Source organism: Manacus vitellinus, unplaced genomic scaffold (assembly GCF_001715985.3).
Source record: "Manacus vitellinus isolate BGI_N305 unplaced genomic scaffold, ASM171598v3 scaffold_16_pilon, whole genome shotgun sequence".
In the NCBI taxonomy this organism is placed as follows: domain Eukaryota; kingdom Metazoa; phylum Chordata; class Aves; order Passeriformes; family Pipridae; genus Manacus; species Manacus vitellinus.
The window spans coordinates 6,942,807-6,968,064 of NW_021939189.1; the positions used below are offsets into that span (position 1 = coordinate 6,942,807).

Below are 25,258 nucleotides of genomic sequence, written 5' to 3' on the forward strand. Positions count from 1 at the left end.
TTCTTCTAAGATGTGAACATTGATGTATTCTCTTCTGCAGAGAAGAGAATATGAAAGGAGCTATTGAAACAGGCGGTTCTTTTTAAGTAAAGGTTTGATTGTATCAAACTATAAAAGCTTGACAAAGCAGATGCTCTGGAAGGAAAATGCAGATTAGAGGGGAATTGAATATGTTGCTGCTGTTCCATGATAATGCATGTATTAATTTTAATAGTATGTCATCATTTTGAAATTTTTATTTCCAGTTAGGAAATAAATTTCAGATATTTAATTATGCCTGCAATTCTCAGGAATAGATTAGATGATTAGTTCAGTCCTAGGAGCAGTGGTGTGTTTGGACAGTGTCAGCCAATGCCCAAGTCTGAAGTAGCATTTCCACCCATGTAGAGAAAATTGAGCAACGCTGGTGAGAGCTGGGGAGCAGTATCGGGCAGGGATCTGAGGTTGCTCTTAAACAGCATTTGCTTAAAGCCCTTTGGGACTATGCTGATATATATTTGCATTATTTGGTAGACTGAATTCTGCTGTTTACTGATCTTGAATTTAAGTGCACTCAAGAAATATGACTACAACTGCTTGAAGAGCAATTACCAAAATTACAGTTCATCTCAGTGGTGGCAGATGGTGTAGCAAGGGGGTAGAGGGACAAATTTCAGCTTCGGGGTGTTCAGTCTGACTGTTATGAAAAAATTCTTCATGGAAGGGTGGTGTGGCATGGGAACAGATTGCCCAGAGAGGCTGTGGGTACTCTATCACTGGAAGTTTTGGGGACTTGGCAAGATGAAGTCATGGTTGACCTGATGTTGCATTGGCAGCAGTCCAGTCTCAGGCAGGTGGTTGGAGTAGGTGACCTTCAGATGCTCTTTTCAACAAATGCTTCTGTCATTCTAATAATTTCAGTATTACCTTGTACCAAAACCAACATGTAAAATACTCACTGAAGTATATTTGTAACTCTGTCCTGGGTGACACCAGGTAGAGGTACAGAGGGAGTCACATGGAATATGATTGTGTAGATATAGATCTTGCACATAATGGAGACAGGGTAAAGTGTTACAGAGTAAAGTAATACTTTCTTTTTTGTGTGTGTGTGTCTTGTTACAGAGTTCAAGGCAGCAGACAGAGCCTGTACTGGGGGATTCTGGAGACAGTTGTGCTAAAGGAGCAGAGCCAGATTGTCGCCTGACCACTGCGTCTCAGAGCCTTGAAGAAATGGCAAGAGAAGAAAGGCAGGAAAATCCATCTGATCTGGGTCACCTGGACTTTGGACAGCTCTCAGACCAAACCCAACAGGAGGAGAAATGCAACAGCAGGAGTTTGGGAACTTTTAATGATGCACCCAGTAACTTGGTTAGCCTGGGGGATGGAAACAGCCCAGAGTCATTCTATGAAAGTAAAAACACAGAGATATTGTGTAAAAAGGAAGAGGTGGGGCCAACCTCTGCTGAAGACTCTGGGACTGTATCAGATGAGAAGGAATGCACTGTGAGCCCGTGTGCAAGTGTAAACGGTGCTGTAAATCTTCCATCCTCTGGAAATACAAATGAGGCAGCTGGAATGACATCTGCTGGAGTTGTTCTGGATCAAGCTGGCTTGGGCAGTACAGATATTGCCCATCAGGAAGTGCAAGGTGCCGAGGAGCGTGCAGCTGGCACTGTTGCTGCTGTGGTTGCAGCTGCAGGTGAAGCCCCAGCTTCCTTGGAGGGCCTGGATGTGGTTATGGGCCAAACTGAATGCAGAAACTGTGCTGGGGCCGCTGAGAGGGCTGCGGGCCAGCAGCAGGGAGAGGATGGGATGGCAGAGGCGGGCGAGAGGACTGCAAACCTGGAAGAGGAATCTCCAGCTAAGGAGGAGTCAGCCAGTGCTGCTCAGCCCTTACTCAGTGGTTTTAATGGCACTGAGTGTTCGAATGGGGAGGATGCAAACATGGGAGTGGCCTGGGATGGTACAAATGCAGATGGTGGCACTGACGATGTCTCTGTTGACCTTTGCAAGACTGGCGATAACAAAGAGACTGGATCATGCACCGGTCAGGTAAACGGTGACTTCGTGGAAAGCCAAGGCAATGCCTGTGTCACAGCAAGGCAGGATGTCACTGCGAGCGCTGGGGAAGCACTACCAGCAGTGAATGGAGTGAAGGTTCCTGCCTGTGCATCAAAACCTGATCCTGGTTCAGAGATCCATGGCAGCGGTAAGAGCGGGGAGCGAGAAAGGCGGGTGGAAGCAGGTTGCATAGATGGAAAATCCAGCTTGCCCTCACTGGAAGGCAGTGTGCAAACTGATGGCCCTGATGCTGAACTTGAAAACAGTGATGTTGGTGGATCTAATGGAAGCGGTGCAGAACCTGAGCATTGCCAGGAGAGCAGTGAGATCACTGACCATGGGGCTGAAGCAATGGAGAGCAGTGAAAAGGAGCCAGCAGGAACTGATACCAGCAGCCCCAGAGATGGAGGAAGTGTAAATTCTGCAGGTCAGGAAGTTGATGGCTGTCGCCTTTCTGCTGCTCAGACTGGCATTAAAGATGAAATGGGCAACAACTTCAAACCAATCATTGCTCAGGAGAGTGAACATGAGCCTGCATCGCTCCCTCCAGAGGACTTGAGCACAGGCCTGGCAGAGAAGGAGCCTGCCCAGACCGAAGCAGAGATAGCAGAAAGTGCTTCAGAGCAGGAGGGGCTGAACAATGAGGTGAAGTCGCCTGCTCCCCTGCCCAGAGGAGAGGGACTGGCTGTGAGTCAGGAGGGAGATGCTGCAGTGGCACCTCCTGGGCAGGAGGCAGCTCTACAAGGTAATGACCCTGGATTAGTGCCATGTGCCAATGGTACAGACTGTGCCAAGGATAATTTAATGGGCACACCCTCTGCAATTCATAATGAGGACTCTAAACAAAACCAGGAAGCAGTGGCGGCGGGGGCAGACTCGGCAGAGCTCTCCTGGCAGCACGGCGGGGAGCATGGCGGGGTAGCTGCCGGCAGGCCCAGGGACCGTGCTGGGGATGAGGGCTCCCTGGAACACGGCCTCTCTCAGGCTGAAGGAGGCAAAGCTGAGCCTGAGTGGGAGGCTCATGCGAATGGCAAAGACCAGGTTTTGTCAGAGGAACTTCCTGCTGCTCTTGTGAAATCCTCTGCCTGCAGTCTTGGGGGGCCTGTGGTGGGCAGCAGCAATGTGGATGCTGGGCTAAAAGAAAAACCTGAAGAAGCGCGGAAGGCCGGAGCAGTGGCCGCAGGAGAAGGCACCATGCATGGACCTTCCTCAGCAGATGAGTCACTGGGTGCAGAGAGTGACCCTTGTCTGAATGCGGGGCTGAACCAAGAACATGATCCCAGTCAGACCCTACAACGGATCTCCCTGCACAGCAGCACCTCTGAGTTAAAGGACACCTCAGAAATGGGAGCCCCGAGTGATGCCTGTGAGGGTAAGGAAGTACTGAGGCCGGTGACAATGACCCCTGTTGCAGCATATCCGGAGGAGCAGGAGGATACGGACAGCGTGCTTCCCCGGGCAGCACTGCAGCCCATCGCAGAGGAGCCCACGTGTGACAGCGACTCCAGCACCGACACCGTTTGTCCGGCCGGCGAGGGTGATGCTGGTCCCGTTGGGAAAGCAGCTCAAGGGGAGGCCTTGGATGAGCATGATGGAAAGCAAAGCCAAGCTGTGCCTGAAATGCACGTCTCACCATGTTCCTGCCATTTACCTGCTTTTGAGTCACTGGAAAATGTGGGAGTAAAGAGTTTGGTATTGGCAGACGATGACTCCTCTCTGGATAAAGTTCCTAAAATGGTAAAAAGTTTTGATGCGGTGGTTTTTGCAGCAGAGATACCTCGTTCTCCTGAATTACCAACCCCAGAAAAAGGGGTGCTTGAGCCCCAGGCTGCAGTGGATGTTGGAGTCAGCCGTAATGGAGAAATGGATTTAAGTTCCTCAACAAAGAAGAAGAATGTCAGCCTGGCAGTGCAAGGAGCTGAGCCTGTTACAGGTAGGAAAAATCAGTTGGTTTCCTACTTTTTAGATTTTCTTTGTAGGCGTGCCTCTAGCATCTCATCAGCAAAGGAAGTAAGAGCTGTAGGCCTGCGCTGCAGAGGAAGTGTAGGTGTTTGGGGTTTTTCTTCTGAGAAAGGAAAAATTTGAAATTACATGTAAAAACTTCCAATTCAAATGCATGTTACTGGGCTGGCAGTGGAGGTAAGAACAGGACATCATCTCCTTTGAATTTGTACAGAAGAATTTCTAGCTCATGAATCCTCCCTGAAGAAGGAATGAATGGGAGGAAGCTATTTGGATTACTTTATCTTCAAGTTAGATACTTTCATCTGGGCATAAGGGTTTATTTCCTTAGTGCTATTGCCTCCCCTTTATTTTTGCTAACATGAAATCAGAGGGTACAGCGGGGATCTCCTGCGCTTTCTTTGCTTGTCTACTTGAAACAGCTGCAAATGTCCCTCTGAACTGCCCAAAGCTGTTTCCTAATTGGCGGCATTAGGTCATTTAAAAAAGCCAGCGAGCCCTACCCCCACCCCCTTTTCCGGGCTTCATAGCTTTTTTGTCGGACAGAGCAGCCGGTGGTGCTTTCCAGTGCATTTAAGCAGTACTGGAACTCGGATGATGAGTTTTTCCTGCTGCTGTCGGCTGGGAAGCGGAACGGGCGTTCCCCGGGGATGAGTGTGATGGGAGAGAACGGTAGGACTTGGGGACAGCTCAGACGCCTGGTGCCCGTGCAACAGGAGCTAATAGAAAACATCACCAGGTAACTCCAAAAAGGGAAACAAAGGGGTAAATTGAATAACAAAAAAAAAAAAAAAAAAAAGGGAGTTTGTTACTCCAGACTGGAATTAAATGATAGGTGAATTTGGTACTGAAGCATGGAGCTAATCTGATCTTCATATTCCACCTGTTCAGGCAGCTGTTAAATGGAAGCAGCTGAACTTTTTCAGTTGCCATTTTTTTTCTCTGCTGTGAGAAAATGCTACAGTGCTCCTTGCTTTCCCAGCACTGAGCAAACAAACAAACAAAGCATTTAAACAATTAAAAAAAGTCTGCTATGATATAAATCATGAAGTTGTGATGTTATAAAGGTGTTTCACTGTTTTAATGCTGGGAACTGGTTTTTTTTTGACTTAATGCAATATGGGATGACGGCAGAGGGTTTGTTCTGATACATGATGGCAGAAAAACTGGGGGCAGGAGAAAGGATTGGGGGGCTCAATGGCGGGTCCAGCATATCCCTTTTTCATTGAGTTCAGAATTTTTAGGACACTTATGTTTCAACAGATAACCAGTAACTATGAGTCAGGAGATCATTAGTAAATAAGTAGAAAGATTTAAAAGTGGATTCGAAAGCCGTTTTTGGAAGGAACCTGTTTTAGTGCTGTGTTGGTTTAACAGTTCAATAGGATGGGAGTGGCTGTAACTCAATACCTGGCAGGGCTCCTTTTTCCTGGGAACCTGCGGCTCTGCTGGCTCCCTCTGTACAGTCCAGGTCTTTATCTGTGGTTGGATTCTTGGAGGCATGACATTGTCTAGGCGAGGTTTTAGAAGGAAAAGTGACTAGACAATCCAATAAGAAAGTAGCTAAAGTAGGAAAATGATGTTAAGACATCATTCTGTGTTAGAATAGGGAAAGGGGGGGGGAAAGGAAGTGATCCTGTAACTGATTTACCATACGTAAGGATTTAGGTCTAAAAGGTCTTGGGATACAACGATCTGACCTCGCCTTAAGCAAAAATTGTTTATTTGCAATGAGATGCTGCACAGAGCAAAATTTCAACTGCAATACTGTCTCTTGAAATACTTCAGGATTCTTTTGAAGCAAAATGTTAGGGAAGTGCAAATAAAATATTAAAGCAGAGACAAACGGCTGCTATGAATCCAAGCTTGCTATTTGAAATGTTTCTGAAACTCACCTCCTATAAAGCAGCATCTAGAACTCTGATATGGCAGTAATTCAAGAGAACTGATTTATTGTTTATTATTATTGTTGTGTACATTCTTCATGTTGATGTCTAGCCTTGGGTAGCACATTTTGTGTATGATTTCAGTGATAACCTTCAATTCTTCTTTGCTGTACCAGTGCTGGGCAGTTTTCCCTGCAGGCTGGGTTTGTACAGAGGATTTTGTGTCCATGACAGAGTCGTCAGTGCACACAATGAATCACATCTTTTTTTGATGGAATACAATAAAGCCTTCTCAAGGGAAGTGTAGGTCATGAGGCCATTTCTCAGAAACACGTGTAGTCAGAGGATTTTATTGTCATGGTAACTTATCAGAGATGTGATCAGCTGATAATTGCTGTTGCCATTACTCCAAATCATTGAGCTCTTTAACTTTTTTATTTATATCGTGAAGCTGCTCCCAAATATACACCTGTTTATCTCATTGCCTCTGCTTAGTTTCCGCCTACTCCCAAAGCAAAAACTTCAAAAGGCTAATTTCCTTATCCAGACAAATATCTAGTGACTGGTCACAATACTGAAGGAAGGTAATTAAGGTAGAATATCCTGCTTTTCTAAGGCATCTCCTCATGCTGTTGGCTTTAGACTCAGAGCTGCATTGCAGCTGAGTAATGGGTTCTGCGAGCACATTTTTTGCAAGTCAGGCAGGTAGATACTACTCATTAAAAAAGAAGGGAGTTAGGATATGAAATCATACCACAGTAACCTGGGTGGGTGAGAAGAGAAGAAATGGCATGAATTTATGCTGACAAAACACCTTGGAGTAGTTGCAGTTTCTTGGCAGAAACCAAACCTGGCAAGGTTAGATTGTACGGTTGGGGTTTGTCATCTTAAATTAACAAATACTGTAATTACTGCTCCGTAGCTTTTCTCCTGGGAGAAATATCCCCAGTGTATCTCCTGTAGATCTCAGCCTTTCAAGAAAACATTCATGGACAGATAGAAGTATATCACCTTATTTGAACTTTACCAGTCTTCACCTCATACTTATAAGTGGCATTTTCCCTATGAAAAAGCACTTAGTATTTCCTTCCCCTGTTAGAGTGGCAGGATGAACAGGTAACAAATGTCACTAATGATACCCCCTGTGTAATTAGGTGCTGTGTGCCCAGAGACCTCTGTGACAGCATCATAGAGCTTTTCCTTTGAGATACTTTTCTTAATAGAAGTTTAAGAAGTGGCAGAGTACAAAAAGTTGTTCTCTTGAATTTCATCCTGAGGGCACGTTTTTGTCCTCCAGTTCTCAGCCAGCACGGGGTATCACTACACCACTTCCTTCTCCTATCCTCAGTGCACTAAATGTTTCTTCCTTGAGTGTTCTGTCCTTGGACCAATATCTCAACCATCACGGCATTGCCGTGATGCCGAGTAGATCTCCCAGCAAATGGCACTCAACGGAAATTTGTTGCATTACCTCTGATTTTTGAGTCTGCCCATGAACTCATCCAGTTGAGACAAAATCATTGCAAAACCAGATAGTCCCAAAAATCAAGGGTAGATTTAAAGCCAGTGGAAAAACATTGGTAACAGTTGTTACAGCGACTTCCCCATGAAGATGGGAAGCTTCTCTTGCTAAATCCCTGAACGGTAAACTCACTGCAAACACGCGTCGCCCTTAAGAAGGCGTTGTCATCCATCCAGTGTTTGTTTTTAGTAGAAATGAGAGAGGGAGCAGGATTAGAGGGGGGGTTTAGCCCTGACACAGCCACTCTCCGTCTGGTTGGCTTTGGTCAAATCTCTTCACTCCTCTAAAACTGTCCTATGTGACGTGAGAGTCATTAGCTTAGGGTTGAAAGCGAATTAGGATGTTGACTTCATGCCAGGAAAAGGTAAGCTGGGGGAACCCCTGGGGAATGGTGACTAATGAAAGTTTTGTTGGGCAGAGAAAGCAGCTGGGACATGATATTTATATTACTGTGGTGGTGACACCATCGTGAGAGCATGAGGAAGGGGAGAATCAACTGGGACTTTTGTAAACTCCAGAAGAACAAGGGTTTACCTTCCTAGTCCAGAGGTGTGATTGTCACCCTTAAGGCAATGGAGGTGGGATGAATTTTTGCAGCTTGTAGATTATATTTTTTTCCAACACTTAAAATACCTGTTGAGAGAAGGCAAGGCTGGTTTCTTGAGTTATCTTCAGGTTATGATAAGAAGAAAAACAGCAAAAATTTTACTTCTTTATCTAGATGAATTGGAGCCAAAAAAATACATGGGCAAATACATGCAGATGTGCTTGGCCTCACCTTCAGCTTTTCAGGAGTTTTACCCTGTGCTTGCTGCTGTTTCATATTTTCCTTCAGTCATAGACACAAAAAGTTGTTAAAACTAATAACAACCAAGGAGGAAAGTTGGGAATGAAACCAGATGTTGGAAGTCAAATGGACTTGAAGGGGTTTAAATGGACTTGTTGAAGGGGTTTGGGCATCGGGTTTTCTTTTCATTTTTGGCAGGTTTTTTTGAGACTGTTTTGAGTAAACAGAAAAATACTAGTAGCACTGAAAGGAATTTGTTTTTAAATTACCTTTGTGGACTCTCTGTTTTCACAGGGAAGCTGGAAATGAAAACTGAGGACGAGGTGGATTTTCTGAAAGACGGCACCGAGAGCGCTGCCCGCGAGGAAGTGGTGAGTGCACGTGTTGTCACCTTGTCTCTTGCTGTGCTGTTTAAAGACATGCCACCGCTGCTGTAACCAACCACCAAACCTTCTGGTTTCATTTCTGTACCCTCTGCTGAACAGCATCCATCACCATGACATTGTTTTAGCCTTTTAAAAATAGTCTGAGCTTTTTTAGACCCTGCATTTTCAACCGCTGGATTAAGCCACATTTATGTTTTCTCAGCCAATGACAGAGAGACTGAGCCAAGAGGTTGCTTGTGGGGCAAGGTTATACCAAGATTAGTGTATGATTTGACAAAAGCCATGTCCTGGAATGCACTTGGGGTTGGTGATGCTGTGTGGGGGCCAGCAGCACCTTCAAGGTCCCTGCACCCAGCTGCTGCCTGCGTGGTCCTGGAGAGTCTCTCCATCCTTTCCTGTGCTTTGTCCTTCTGCAGAGTTTTTGGCAGAAGGAACCGTGGCTGCAGTGAATGTTGGTGTGTGGCATCATTAGCTGGGAGTGTTAGTGCCTCAGCTGGAAGAAAAATGAATAATGGGAAGACATATAGGGATCAAATGTGGGGTGAAAGCCAATATTGTTCATGTTGGTGAAACAGTATAAAAAGGTCATGCCAAGAATCAGGAATGTGTTGGTATTGCTTTTATTACTTGTGCTTTGCCGTATTTAAGGACTGTCTGTGATTAAAAAGGGTGTGTATTGTGTTTGACATGAACAGAATTTTGATTTAAAGCATCCCTAATACATATTCTGCTTTGTCAAGAGCTGTGTTTTCTTGGTCTGACCTTTCCTAGCTGGATTTGCATTTGCTGATATATTTTATGTATGGTTTCTTGTACCTGAAAAAGTGTTTTGTAAATGCTAAATTGCTGTCAGCTTATGTTGGTGCACGTTGCCTTTGAGCAGCTGTGTTTGTGTGTTCCCTTACCATTATGAAGCTGTTAAAAGAGAAAACACGGTGGGGATGAGTTCACACTGCAGGGTGGAGCTCCAAAAATCTTTGCTCATCGTGCAGTAAAGCTCTTTGAGCAGCAGAACAGTCTTGCCAAAGCCTGTAATAAAATCAGGTTTATTATGTTTTTAACAAGTTAAGGCTTAATTTCTGTAGCTGTTTGCTCAGTGAATTAACCAGGGACTAGAGAAAATAACTTTCCAAGCTAAAATTTGTACTGTCTGATAAGGAAGTCTGTCATTACTGGAATGCGTGAGTGTGAAGATGCTGCTGATTTTTTTATTTTTACTGACTCCTTATTAAAGGTATTCCTGACCAATATTTTGGAATCTGGTAGTGAATTAAGATATCTTTAGAAAATGCAAATTAGGACATTGCCTTTTCCTTTCAAACAGACGTAAAAGAAACTTATTGCATTTGGCTTCCATTTTGCATGTTTTACGGGCATTTTGATTTCTGTGTGTGTGCTTTCTTCTCCCTCTCCCTCCCGCCTCGTCAAACACCTCTTTAGAAATCTGGCTTTTCCGAGGCAGGAATGGGAGTGCCAGGGGAATGGAAAGTTTGCTGCAGGACTGACAGGGTTTCCTGTTGCTAAGTTCAACAGAAACAAAATAACAACTGCACTATATTAAGGTCATTTGAAAAAAAAAAAAAAAAAAAAAAAAAGTGGAGGGCTTATAAATAGAGCTCAGTTCACACGTGTAGGCTGGGCCGGAGCTGACGGTGAGAGCCATTGCACAGTGTGCATCTCCTGCCACGTCCTGTCTCTGCTTTATTTAGTCCTGGCTCTTTTTGTAGCCAGAAGTCTTTCAGGTGCTTATTGCCTTCTTATTACAGAGCCATTTTGTGGTTAGTAAAAGTGGTTTTCTTAACTTGTTGCGAATAGAAATGTTGTTGGTTGCACCTGGTCAGGAGCTGCAGGTATTTTGCAGTCTCACCAGTGCTGTCAGCAGCTTTGGATCTTGGGAACTGCATTAACTCCTGTTTTATGGGGTTTATGAGAACTTTGCACAATGTGGAAAGCTTTTCAGATGCACAAGTTATGGAAAAAAAGTATTTTGAAGTCTGAAAAGTGCAACTTGTATAGTGCAGTCAGGCTGAAGGACAGTAGCTTGAGCACATGGGGAAGAGAAGGAGGGAAACTCCTGAGTTGGGTTCCGAAGAATTAAAAATTGTGAAGAGTTTTTAGAATTAGCTGTATTCATAATGCCAGTATTACACATATAGTACAGGCCCTCACACTTTCCCCTGTAGTTGTTTCAGAAGACTCTACCTGAGAAAGACTCTTGCACATATCATGGAAAAGCTGCTGCTGAAAAATGTTTAGGAAAATAATAGTCTGTGGGGTTATAAGCACTGAAGAGAAAATAATGGAAAAATGTTTTTTCCAGTTAAAATAGGGTTTTAAAGTGTGTTTGTTAAATTGCCAGAATGATTTCTCAGAGGTTGTATCTGTTCAGCTATAGAAACTCAATAACCAGAACTTCCTAAGCTCCTTTCAAGGTAGGCTGTGGGTGCTCATCCTGCCAGAGACTTCCCTGGTCCTTATCTTCCTGCTTAGTTTGGGAATCTTTAGTAGAGCTGGGATAATCACTTGATGTGATCTATTAAAACCAGAGGTTAGCATTTTTTTTAAATTTAAATAATTTAAATTTTTAAATTTAAATAATTCTTAACTCTGGTGAGAAATTTGGTTTGGCTTCTGCATACTGCGATATTAAAATAATTTAAAATGGTCCCTGGTGGCTCCAGCAGTATAAAAGTAAAGCAACAGTTTGAAATGAACTGTATCCTGATGTACTTCTCTTGTGTTGATCCCAGAAATTGGTTGTGATTCATTATTTGCTAAATCTTTGTCTTCACGTGGCAGGATGGATAAGGTTGCAGTGCTGAGTTCATCCAATGGCTTCGGTTGTCTAAGCCTGTGAGTGAGAAAGTGTAGCTGGCTGACCTCAGGAACGGAGTTCACTGGGAAATAGCCTTCCCATTGCATTTATTAATTTTATTAGTTAGTTCCTGTTTAATTTAATGCATCCTACCTTTACCACAGGAATTAGTTTCTAATTAATGTCTGTGTTTTCGGAAGTTGCAGCTTGCTAGATAAATGTGGCATTTCTAAATACCTTCACAGAGAGTGAAGCTTGGAAAAAACTTGCACTTTCATCTCTCCACTGATCCAAGTAGTGCAGTAATGTGTGATATATCAGCAAGGTCACTTTCTGGGGGAAAACTTGCAATATTTTCAGTCATGATTTGGAAGATGGAGCTCTGTTTATAACACTCAGATGACATCAGCTTGGGAGGGATTGCAGGCGGTTGGGAGAATAGGGTCAGGGTTCAGAGTGACCTTAAGAAATTGGAGAGTACATCCAGATAAGAGATAAAAGAAGCCAGAGAGTGATTCATTTGTAAAGGAGAAATCAAAATGCACGTTTACCAAGTCAGGTTTAAGCTGGAGAAGGATGAGTAGAAAAAACCTGAGGATTTCTAGTGGATTACAAATGAATGAACAGTGAGAGGCTATTGCAAAAGAGACAAATCTTGTTTTGAGTTACGTTGAAGGAGCATCCTCCATAAGGTATGGGAGGTGACTTACTCATGTGTGGCACTGTGGAGCCATCATCAGTGTCATCAAATCCAGTTTGGGGTGCCCTGCTCTGAGGAGGACATGGGTGTATTGGAGAGTGTCCAGAAGGAAACAATGAGAAGAGATTAAGAAATGTGAGAAGAGATTGAAAGAACTAAATTTATTCAGTGCAACAAAAAGAAAACCGCTGTGCAATCTAGCAGTCTGCCAGCATGTAATAGTGGTTATTAAAGTCCCAGATATCCATGGCACCTTAATTTACTCATTTGCTAATTTGCCAGGATGATTTAAGCTGGATGTTGAGAAAACATCCTGTTATCATCATAAAACTGTTGCAAGACCACCTAGGGAGGCCAGGAAACCTCCTTCCCGGGGAGTTGTTACAGATAAGATAGATGATGCTCTGTCGGGACAGAGCCTTAGGTCTGTTGTTGCCCGTTGGTTTTGGTTTGTAGGCCCCCAGGTTTGTGCTTTGCTGAACAGGGAGAAGAGGAGGGAGCAGCTTGGCTGGAGTCTGGCAGGATGTGCAAGAGAAGGGGACTGGGATGGCAGGACTGCAGGAGATAAAGGTGGGAAGAGGGGATGCACTGGACTGGCTGGAAAAGGGCTTGTGGGAGAAATGAGAGATTCACATGGCATTGAGATAAGTGTTTTGATGGACAGTAGGTGTGAAGGATCCAGAGATTTTTCCTTGTCCACAACTGTAGTCTTTCATGTTTCTCTTCTCTGAGGTCAGCAGATAAATGGTGAAAATTCTGTTCAAGGGTACAGTGACATCCACTTCTAGTGCCAGTGCCAGCTGTTGGTCAGATCAGGTGATAGACAAATACTTTGTGACTCAAAACTACTGAGCATTGTTGGTGACCCAAGACAAGGGGTCATTTTAGTTATCCAGGCTCCAATTTATTTTCTTAGGAATTAATTATTTTAACAATCTGCTCACTCTGAAGATCTACCAAAATTCACATTGTCTGTGCACACCAAAGTCCATTTTCTCCATTTGCATGTGTGTATATATGTTTGTAACTATGCAGTTACAAATCCCTATTTTCCAAAGGGCCTGCAGAACAGCGTGGGGAGCTTCCCAACAGCATGGACAATTTCAGAGCAAGTGGCTGAAGTGCTGGAAACAAGTCAGAGCCAGGTCTGGTGGTGGAAAGTGCAGCCTTAACAATAGGCTGTGTCCTCACTCTGCCTCTTTAAAATCATTTGTGTAGCTCTCTCTTTGTAAATGTTGTCCTGTAACTACAGTAAACATGGAAAAACCCAGTCAAAAGGGAGCCTGCCCTAAGCCTGGCATTAGTGCTAAAGGGTGACACGCACCCCCATCAGGTCATGGCTTTGGGCTAGTCATCTGCCAGGCCCTTTCTCACACCCACAAGCATCCTGTGTCTGCCCAGCATGCTCAAAGCAGAGGCTTTGAGATCTGGGAGGAAATTGTGTCAGATGGTCAGCCCTGAGTAAACTCATCACTGTGCAGGATACATCACCCCGGGTTTCACCGTCTGTTCTGGGCATCACTGCACAAACTGCAGGGAGCAAGAATAAAAGCAGGGGGGAAAGAAAAGTAAAAGGAGTTAAAACCAAGCTGGGATTCTTGTTTAGCCTTTGAAATCTGTAGCAGGAAGGCATTTATACAACTACTGTGGAAGGTTTTTTTGTTCTACACTTTATTTCTCTGGGTGCCGCAGTTCCGATGCCTTTCTCTCCCGAAGGCTGATAATCCTCAGCCTGGGACGGTAGTTTCCAAGCTCAGTCACAGGATTCATGGATGTTAGTGAGAGAAGCAGGAACGCAGACACCGAGCCAAATCCCCGGCTCAGCACAGAGATGCTGCTCCCAGGTCTGGCTCGGCGCGAGCCCGCGGCAGGATGGGGCACATGAAGGCGCCCGCGCCGCCCCCGCGGCTCGCAGTGGCCACAGGGCTTGTGCCAGCCCACACTCATCTCTGGAGATGGTGAGTTAATCCTACTCCCCTACGCCTCCCCCTTCAGCCACTGCAGGCAAAGATTGCTGCCTGATACTCTGGTTTTTCATCATTTCCTAATTTTCTCTAATAAAACATCTGGCTCTGCCATCCTCCCGGTGTCAGCTGGAAAGGAAGTTTATCCTTCTCTTTTTTTCACAGTCATTGTTAAAGGCATCAAGAGCTACCTGGAGTTTTATCTATCCATCTGCAAACACTGTTGCCTTCAAGGCAGAGTTGTGTGTGTATTCTTGCTGTAGTTTTGAGATGGATCAAATGAAGAACAACTGTTTAATAGTGACAAGTCTTCTCTGATGCTCACTTTTGGCTTGTTTCAGACAAAGGGGTTCACTCATACACATTATTTAACATCAGTGTAATAAAGTAGCTTTCAGAGGCCCTTTTTAGGAACAGGACTCCATGATTTTACCACTTTGTAAAATACAGACCTAAAGGATTTCCAGTATAGTCCTCTTCAGGTAGTTAGATACATTCATTTTTTATGCAGTCATGAAAGTATGGATCCATAAAATAATGGGTGCATAAGAATGCTTCTGTAGCAAAGGAATGCTGGCATTGAATATTGTACCTCAAGAAGGAAAATACTGTGCTGTTTTCGAATGGTCCAGTCTCTGTATCCTATGGGTTCTTTTGTTTGTGTTTGAAATCTCTTAAAGTTTTGTGGTATTACTGTTGCACAGTAGACATGGTTACTGCACACTGAATTCCTGGTCTAAATGTAGAGGAAATTAAGATGGGAGACCAAATGTGGAGTTTTTGATGGAGGCTGTGTTACTATGACAAATGGGTACTTTGATGTATCACATCAGAAGGTTTTTATCCTTCTGGAAGAACCTATCTAACTCCATGCTGATATTTTGGAAGCCAAAGTTGGCCCCCTACAACGTAGAGAAGCCAACATTTATGTCTTTCTGTAGACTTATGTTTTTTGCAGTTCATTGGAAGTTACACCACCTTAGAGGAAAACCTCATTATACAAGAAATAGATTTGTAACTATATTCCCATACATTTGTTCTAGGGTTTTATGAGGAGTCGTGGGACAGATAGGGACAGATATCTGAGAGATGAGCAGGGAATCTTGGCTGCTGATGAAGCATACTCTAGCAATATCCAGGCATGGCATTTCTGACTTAATCTTGCAGCAAAGGATGAAAAGAATGGTGGGAGTAAGAAGAAAAAAAGTACTGTAAAACTTTTTCCATGGAAACATGGAATCAAAATGGATGTAGCCTCTCAGTACTTTCACAGATTTCCCTTTTTGTTACTGTTCTCCACCTTTTCCCCTGTCACCACCCATTTCAGGTTGTCTGCCTTCCCTTATTATACCATTTTCATGCAAAGGTGAAAACCTGAATTTTCCTCCAGCATCTCTGCTGTTTCTGCTCAGTGGCACATGCACATCCCTGTGTGGCCCAAAGCTGTGTTGCTGAATGTTTGTGGACTCAAACTGCTGTTAAAACATGAGATGAGATAAAAGTCTGGGCGATAACTAAATGTTTGCTTTTCTGTGCAACATCTTTGCTCACATTGAACCAGACTGATGGCTCTCTGGCTTTGCAGGGACATCTTTGCAGTAGTACAGGGCAGATTGGTGAAGATGGAGAGGTCTTAAGGCTTGACTGTGAAACAAGAATAGATGGTTAATGTTGCAGTGGATGATTAAAATATCTTAGTAGGACTGAGTGTTTTGGTATCCAAGCATGTGATATCTAAAGTAAAAGTATGGGAGGGAGTGGGTTTGGCTGAGCTGAGGCAGCTGCAAGTCAGAATTAAAACCCCCAGGGACAGAGCAGTGCCTTGGTGTTGCGTTTGGCCAGGGGCAGCCATAGCTATTCTTACTGTCATGGTGCCAAATTCATCAAAGCTTTCAAGGAAATGAAATTTGTCAATTTTGGTAGAAGACTTGGATTAATCATCAGTCATGCCAAAGAAATGATGTCTCCAAATGGCAGGTCCTGTATAAACCGTGGACAGGACTGACTTTTTTATGGGGACCCCAAAGCAGGTCGACATAAGGAATGAGAGAGTTTCTTCTCACTGCCGCTTACCTCCTTCCATCACCAGTTTGGTTTTTTACTGCTGTGGTCGGTGTTTTGGACTTCTGCTTTGGAATAACCCCAGCCAGGAGGCTGTAACAAGAATGTGACAGAGTTTTGCAATGGTTTGATAAAATACACTTGATCAGCTGTATAAGAATTAGCAGATGGGAGCAAATTCTAAACCAGCCTTTCTTTTGCACTTGGTCTCTTGCAGCTAATAACCTTCTTCTCCTTCCACTTCTCTTTCTGCTTTTCTTATGCATTAAATTTGTGCCCAAGAGACTAATCCAAAAGACAGAGCCAGTATTTTTGGGTTACCTTGTTTGCTTTCTCTTCTGTTTGTGTAGTTTGAAATGGAGGAAAATTGCTGCTAGCCTATGTTTAACCTGAGTTATGCAGCTCTCCTTTCAGATCTGCAGAAGGTCCAATGCTTGGCTTATGGTTTCTCAGCCTGATTAGATATTCTTTCTCCCTAAAGACTTTGCTTGATGCATACCCTGATCTCATTACAGCCACTTAATAGTAGTTTCTCCTTATTTATGCACTTAGTTATTTGGGGCCATATTCTTACCTGCAGCTTTGTCAAATACCATGTGCCTCCTTCTCCTGGAGCATTTCCATCTTCTCTACTCAAACACTAATACTGTGTTTGCAAGTACCATGGTGCTGGGTCTGCCTATCTTGTACCAGCTGTCTGTGTTCTCCCTCCTCATGTCCTTCCAGCTGGTGAGATAAGAGGCAGGAACGTGAAGCCTCACCCTCACTCACTCATTAGTCTGAGCCCTGGTACTGAGTCTGCTTAGCATCAAGTGACTTGTTTTTCTTCTGTCTGAGTCTGTGCTTACGTCCATAAATCACAAAAAGATCATAATCCTGACTTACTTGACACTGAACTTTTGCTTGGTTTCTTAACACAGCTGGACACATTAAATGCCTAAAAGTGGTTGGGAGGAATATTTCCAAAATACACATTTTCAAAGGCTGGAGGTGCAGTTCTCTGTAACATTGGTTTCAATCTGAGATCTTGCGTTTAGGAGCGTAGAAATCTCTTCTGCTCCTCCAAAATACTATACTGCAGATCACACTGATTCTTATCAAAGGCATGGACAGGGGTGGGCTGTTAAAATCTGCTGAGATTAAAGAAGGGTTTCTTAGTGTTTTGTTCCGCTGTTATTTTTATCTTTAACTCACCGAGGTGAGGAAATACTTACAGACCTGTTTGCCCAGGAGGAGGTAGATAAGTTTTAGCTTCAAATGCCTGCATGCAAGGAGTAAAATAGAGCAGTAATATACCTTTTTGAGCCTTTTAAAAGAGGAGAGTTGCTTACATCATGTCCAGATATTCCTACCTTCAGATGACTCAAGAGAGGCATGGCTGTAGTTGGGGTCCCATGGTGTTACAAAGGTAAGGGGAGAGAGAAAACCCTTTGCTCCCTGCAGCATGGGCTGAAATGGGTTTTAGGACATTTTGCAAATTTTGGTTTTAAATATGTTCTGAGGAGATGTGGAGGGAAACCTCAAAAGGCCTTTTTGTTCATAGGTGGATATTTGGGGGGCAGTTTTTGATTTTGCTTGTCAAAACTTTATTTCTTGCTTTCTGTCTTTGAGGAAGCTGGGCTTTACCTTCTATCTTGTAAACAATGCAAAAAAACCCCAGAAGACCATAGATGGATTCTCTGCCTTTTTTTATAAATCTATGTATACAGACTAAATAAATAGCTTCTTTCTGGGCTTTAAGTCCTTACAGTGCACCAGACAACAAAAATTTGTGTCTTGGAGTAGCTCCTAGAATTCTTTAATGCTGAAATATCTCCTCTACTTGCAAACCTGTGGCTCTCCCTTCTTTAGATAAGCAACTTCTGTTTAAACTGGCTTTTTTTATTACTGTCCTTCTGGGCAAGGGTTGGCACAACTGACAGAGACTTCAGGAGTGCGTGGCAGACAAATAAGAAGTTTGAAGGTGATTAAACAAGTCCTCCCTGTTAAAAAGAGCAAGGGGAAAAAAAAAATCTGTGCTTGGGGTGTTGACTTTCTCTGGCTCATGACAGTTTGAATGTACACTGAAAAGAATTGGAGCACTTTAAAAGCTTCATAAGTTGTTTTCTTCTCTTTCAAGAAAACAGAATTCAGATAGGAACATCTTGCTTCAAGTAGCAGATGAATTAAATGTTGAAAATAGGATATTTTGGTTGAGTTTGTTGGGGTTTTTTTTGTTAGGTAAGCATTAGACTCCCAAAAAAGTACATTCTGTTTTTATGCATGTCTTATTAAGAGCAATGTGTGTTCTCTGTCTGGTAAGTTGTGCTGTCTGAAGCATCAAATAGCTTTTGGCAGGTTGGGTCTTAAAATATATTGTGTGTTATCTTTTATGGAGGATGTCAGCAGATGTCTGGATCCCAGCAATGAAATAGCAGGAGGGAGGCAAGACAAACCTGGGGTGTATCGTGGAGTGCTGTTAGAAGTGGAAATGGGAGATTGAGAGATGGGTAGTGAAGTGTGTTTTAGTCCCCTGTGTGGGGCAGAAAGCAGCTACAGCGGGGGATATTTTAAGCCAGTATTCAGGTAAGCAAGATAACATAGGTGCCCATTTGGGAGCTGTATTTCTTTTACTTTTTTGTCTGAGGCTTGTGAGCAAGATCAGACATTGGGGACAGGCAGACTTTTGCCCCCCCAAACTCCCAGTATGGGGGGGGAACAAGGTGCTGACTGCAGCCTCTAAAGAGAGACCAAAGGCAGGAGAGGAGCCCAACTTATATTTTCTTCCAGTCTTACCGATGGACCTAGCCAGAAAAAAAAGGCATAAAATAACAACAGCTGTTGAAAAAAGTCCAAATCCTGTGCCTGTATCAACAGATGTTTCCATAAGCCATTGATTTTTAGGTTGTCCCAGCTTAAATACAGTAGAGGGGTGAAAAGAGTCAAAAGGGTAAAATCTATCTAGAAGATGTTTCTCTGCGTTGGAGAACTTTATAAGCTGTCAGAGAAGCTGTAAACAAAGTTGCACCAAAATGTATAGTGGCTTTTAGTTTAAATTGTGCCTTTTTGCTTGTTACTGGCTGCTTGGGTTAACAAAGAAAATATTTTGCTTTCAATAGCTTTCAGAACTTTTGTTGGGTATTTTTTCTTATGCTTCTGCATTAAATAAGCCCATTTAACAAAACCTGATCCTCTTATAAACATGGAATAATGACAGTATCCCACATATGGGTTTCATTAATTTTTGCATGTTTTGAAGTTGCCTTTTTTTTTCTCCAAAAGGCAAACTTCAGAAACAGAAGAGACTAGTGCTACATGATGGCCAAAACAGACTAGCTGAGGAATAATAAAAATAACTAGAAATAGTTAAATTATTTAACTGTTGCATATCAAAAAAGACATTTTTTTTCTATACAGAAGGATGCTGCATCATCTGCACTCCTCCCAGTTGCTGTTACTGGTTTACTTTGATTGAACTGGCGTCAGTTCTGCTGATTATCTGCAAGCTTTTGTGCTCCTGAGTCTTGTAAATGGTTTGGATTTTAGCCTGGAGAGAAAGCTTCAGAACATTTCCCCCTTTCTTCATAAGAGAACAAAACCAACACTTTCCTTTTTCAGATGCTCCATTTTCCTTATCTGCAACACAGAAATTTGCAGCTCCCAGGACAGTCCGAATCAGAAGGATGACTCAGGGAAACTGCAAGATATAATAAATGCTGCTTTTTTATATTTTATCATCATCCATTGGCTTAATTTTTTTTATCTATTTAATAAAGCTATTAAATATATGGAAATGCAGCAGCTGTGGCAGGTGAGAGAGAGGACCACGAAAAGCCAACAACTGAGGTTTCCCTCTATTGACTTGACATTCACCATGTTTACAGGAACATTCTCTACCTTTAACTGAGTAAAGAGGCAGAAGAGCAGGGCTTAGATCCATTATTCCAGTTAGGAATTATCCTTGCAACAATAGATGTTACTGTAGTGAGATCTTTGGAAAGCTGGTAGAAGAGACGTAGCATATGTTAGTTTATAACCTTAGAATAAATATTTTATTATTTTTCTGGAGCAGTGTCAACAGTTGAGAAAATTCCTCACTAATGGTGATGCTTCTACATATCTGGCTGTTAATTACATGTTTTATGTCCTGAAATCCCTTTAAAAATATTTTCTAAAATTGAGCTAAAGAGAACATATTTAGCATGGATTGATATAGTAATCATTAATGATGGCTTTGTAGACCCAATGAATCCTTACCCTTGTATATACAACTTTAGTCTAAGGGGATGAAAGTGGGGTAAAAATGGATAAAACCAGGTTTCTTCCACAGGGTCAACATTCTCCCCCGGGCTCTTGAGCTGTAAAGACATGTTTGTTTAATATTCCTTGCAGAGGACTACCAGGAAAATGGGTAAAACAGTGAGCAAAGGAATATTCATGTGGTCCTAAAGCAGACCTCCCTGGTGGGAGCTGGAGTCCAAATGCCTCCTCTCAAAGTTTGCATTGGATTTTATTTCAAGTTTTCCAAATGCATGTAGGGAGGGCATGAAAATATTGGTTGGATGCGAGCGTAGGTAGGAGGGTGAGCTGAGTGTCTGTTATTGCTGGGAGAGGGGGCTTGGCTGCACTCAGAGCATCTCAGTTACCAGTCAGGGCTCAGATCCTCCTCCCCACAAAGCAAACAGAAAAATTGGAAGGGCAAAACAAATGCCACAGTGTCTTCAATCCACTGCCTTCATTAGCAGCCGAGCAAAAAGCTGACCTGGGAATATGATGGGTGCCTTTGTACAGTGCTCTGCTTTCCCACCACTTCCCCTCCCAGATTTTCAATTGCAAGATGAAAGAAGAGATAACTTTTTCCCTTTTGATGGAGTGCCTGGCCAGGACAATACACTGGGTCGTGTGGGCTTCCAAGGGCTGAGTCCTAGGGACTTCAATTAAAAGGGGAAAGAAAAAAAATAATAAGGGAAGCTGAATCATTTTCTGGCATGATTTATTCATTTGAATGACCCGTCTCTGTTTTTCAGTTAGATTACAGTGCCTTAAACTGTAGGCATGAAAGAATGGCAAAAGCTGAATAATTTCCTCAGTTCAAAATGTGTCATTTTTATATTGTCCATTAATTTCACTCACAGATACCATACGTCATTTTTGTTGGACTTTATCCGCCAATTCATCTGCACAATCTGCTATCCTGTCTCTTTTTTTGGCTAACTACATAATTCTTCTGATAGAAGCATCCACCAGACGTTTCATGGCACTGATCTCATGTTATACTGGGGCATCCTGGAGTGATGTCTGCCTGCTGCTGTGCCCTGCCTGCAGCAATGGGGGTCATGCTGTCATTTCATAACACAGCGATGTTTTCTGCGCTCTGGAAATGTGAGATGGTTTGCTTTCCTGCACAAAACCTCATACTAATTTTTAACCTCGTGTCTTGAGCTGTAGAGCTTTACTCTTCCTGAGATTTGTGTAAATCAGTACTTTCTTATATCCTATATCTATCCCAGGTGTGTCAGAATGAGGATTTTTATTATGAATGAGATAAAAATGAAAAACTCCTTTGATTTTTGCATTTGTGAACTTTGTAGGTAAAGAAATATACCCTTTTTCTTTCAAATGTAATGATCTCTTCCTTAACTCCTCTGTAGGATGAGTTTTGCTTGATTGGGTATCATGTGGATTGAGCAGGCCTTCAAGTATTTGGTGGATGGCCTGTGCAAACCAATTTCAAGTGACTTACATAAAGCTTACAATGGTTTGAAAACTCCTATATATACAGTTCACTGTTTTAAATACTTTCATTTATATCATTATCTTTCCAGATCCCAGAAATTGTAATCCTGCCTTTAGAGTTGAATCACCATAATTAGCAAAGATTATCACAGAATCACAATATTCTGAGTTGGAAGGGACCCCTGTAAGGGTTATTGAGTCCAACACTTAAGTGAATGGCCCATATGGGGATCAAACCCACAACCTTGTGTTATTAGCACTGTACTCTAACTGAGCTAGTTAGGATGGGTGGCTCATTGAGTGCATGTAAAATTTACATGTTCATTACCAGCAACTGAAGAATGTGAAGGGAAACTTTAACAAAGCTATCATGACCAACTTTAGTGTTGAATGAGATCAAAGAAGTAAATGCTGTTTCTTCAGCAGCAGCTTCAGCTTGGGCTGAGACAGCTGTGAAACCCAAAGCATTATCTTCCATCCAGGTGCATTGGTTGCAAATTGTATTATTCTTTATGAAAGACACCATTTTTTTTCTGTTTGACCCAATCTGTAGGTCTGTAGGCCCTGTGTCCTGGTGGAAGGAAGTGGCTGAGCATGGGAGCAGCTGACATCCTGGAGGACACAGGGGATGTGCAGCACAGGTTGCTTCTGGGAGACTGGTTTCCTTCTGTAGTTCATTAATCAGATGCTCCTTTACAGCCTGTTTTGGGGACTGTTCCTGCTTTATCTACTTTTGTTTTCCTTTCCCCACCTTCAGGATGTTGGAATTCACAGAGCAATGCAAAATGTCCAGTGTTTGACAGCAGAAGTATTTCAACTCCCATAACACACTAAATAAATATCTGTGGCGTGGTCCAAGATCCCACAGCACTTCAGCCAGCCAGACATCCCGATTTGCGGTTATTTTTGGTAAAGGAAGAACTAGATCTTGCAAAGTGATGTAAAGTCAGCTGAGGGGTTGCTAATCTCTTGCGTGGGATGTGTTTCTCCTGCAGCCATTTGGGAGCAGTAAGATGGGCAGTTGACTTCCTCTGGAATGCTCTGTGGCAGACCAAAGCTTCAGCATTTTTCTGAAGGTTATTTGGACAATGGAAATTCCTGAAAAATGTACACTGAGTCTCCGAGAAATATTAGAAAAGGGAAGGTCAGGAAGTGGCTGAAGGTCTCTCAAGGTGTTTTTGTATTTTCTCAAAACACATGCTCCATGTATCCATGTGTCTGACAGCTTTCCAAGCGCTCCTCATTCCCCCATGGCTCTTTAGCTGTTTGTTAGATGGTTCTGTCTTTGAGCTCAGACACAGGCTGCAGCTGGATGGTGGATTGTTTGGATGTTAAATTCAGCTCAGTTGTGTCGTCCCAAAGCATGGTGTTGCTCTGGGAGGAAATGTCTCTCTCCAGACTTTTGTGTGAAGATATGATTTAAACAGGGAAGTTTTGGCAGAGTCAGGGCTGCCCAGGCTGGAGAATAAAACTTTTGTTGGTACTGTGAATGATTTCCCCAAGGATTAAATAAAACTGACGAATATCGAGGTGTTTTAGGACCAGGATTGTGAAGGTTTGTTACTGCATCGCTGACCTTCCCCCTTAACAGCAGCACAGTGCTTGCCATGGATGGGATCCCTGTGATGGCTGGTCATGGGGGACTGCCCGTGTCCCTCTCTGTGATTCCTCTTCTTTCCATGCCCTACCTCGTAGAAGAATTCAAAATCACAACCAGCCTTTTGGGGCCACCCCTTGAAGAGGGTGGGACAGTGGTGGGTCCTGCCATGGCCACAGGGATGCAGCTCTGGACCAAAGTGCCACCACATCACAGGAATGTAGACTGACAGGCAGGATAGGAGCAGGTCGGTCACTAAGCTCCTCTCAGTCTTGGAATGCTCCTGGAAACATGAGAAATGCATTGTCATCAGCCAGGGCTCTCTACCAAGGTCTGTGGTGTGAGTGCTCACTATGGTCAGCTCATTATGGTCAGCAGCTGCCTGCTCTGCTTCAAAATCCACATTTGAGCATCCACCTTGGTCTTCTCCTGTGTGGGTGCTGACCTGCCTCCCAGCAGACACGATGGATGTGCACTCCCTTCCAGATTGGACGTGCTCCTCTTAAAGGCTTTGCAGCATTAGAGTGCAGATTTCCTTTGCCTTATTTAGTTTTAGGAAAAAAGCGATTTGTTTTGTCTATCTGTGCAAGTGCCAGAAACATAACATTTTAAAAACTCTTTCCAAAAAGCTGATTTCTTTTAAGAAAAGAGCAGTTGAAATTGTAATTCTTCTCTCTTACTGTCTGATGAATTTATTATCTCCTGGGTTTAGTGCCCAAAATTGGGTTTTGACTTGCTTAAAATGGGCAGAATTTTTTCCTTTCATCTACTGCTCCATTAGTTCCTATCAGAGCCACAGTGAAAAAAGTTAATATGCCTGAGTATTTCTGCAGATTGCATCATTTTCAGCGTTTCATAACGATATGGCAAAAGTAATTTGAAACAGATAACAATAGTTCAGTCTGTTTCAGGATAACCATGATTTCCTTGTCATTAAGAGGTCTGTTAGCGGGTGGAGGAGGAGTTTTATCTGGATGAGTTACAGATCATATGGTGTGATCAAGTGCCTTTTTTTTTTTTTTTCTTCCCCCTCTTTTCCTTCCCTTGAAATCCGCAGCGCTGGACTTTGGTTTGGATATGAAACGATTGGATAGTTTCAAACTCCTGTCTGCACAAAGCAGCTCAGCACTTCCAGATGTTTTCAATAAGGAGCCCAGAACTGTCGCATCAGCAGCCGGTGGCCGGGGCTGCTGCTCACGTCTCTGCTCCATTTTGAGCAACTCACAAAAAAAAAGAGAATTATTTACTTGCTAGAGCAGGCTTTCTTTAATTTAATCTTTATCTTCTGATTGTCTGGCTCATTGTGTTTCAGAGCATAAATACTATATACTGTCTAAACACTTGTATGGCATTCAAGGACTGCCTTAAATAGCTGGACAAAAGAGATTGGAAACCTTTGTTCTGCTCCGTCCGGGCTCAGTCTGTGTTCTGCATCTGCTCTCTGTGCTGTGTGGATGTCAGGCTATGTGCAAGGCAAGATTTCTAGCCTGAAACAATGCAGCAAAAGCCCCACCTAATGTGGGAAGAGAATGGTGGTCTCCCAAGGGAGAATGTGTCTGGCACATTATCTTCTGTTTGTTTATATTATGTTTTTCTCCCCCCTTCAACAGTAAAGTCTGGAATTGAAGATGAGATGGACTTTGGGTGTCTGTAGTCGTCACTGGCCTCCTGATTTTGGCTGTGAGTCAGGAACATAACCACAGAAAAAACTCTTGGAACAGATTAGGGATTTGGAAGCTTAAATTTAAGAAGAAAAAGAGAAGGGAGAGAGGGGGTTTGTTGGTTTATTTTTTTGTTTGTGTTGATTCTTTTCTTCTGTG

General features: G+C 43.1%; 1 protein-coding gene across 7 annotated transcripts in view; it reads left to right on the top strand.

Annotated features, from left to right (window-relative positions):
• AKAP13 (A-kinase anchoring protein 13) overlaps positions 1–25,258 on the top strand; it is a 186,842-nt gene that overhangs the window by 90,399 nt on the left and 71,185 nt on the right. For all 7 annotated transcript variants that reach the window (XM_018069671.2, XM_018069674.2, XM_018069675.2 and 4 more), the window contains exons 8-9: positions 1,105–3,976; positions 8,495–8,571. In XM_018069671.2, coding sequence (XP_017925160.2) covers positions 1,105–3,976; positions 8,495–8,571 — 2,949 coding nt within the window. The remainder of the gene's footprint in view (positions 1–1,104; positions 3,977–8,494; positions 8,572–25,258) is intronic.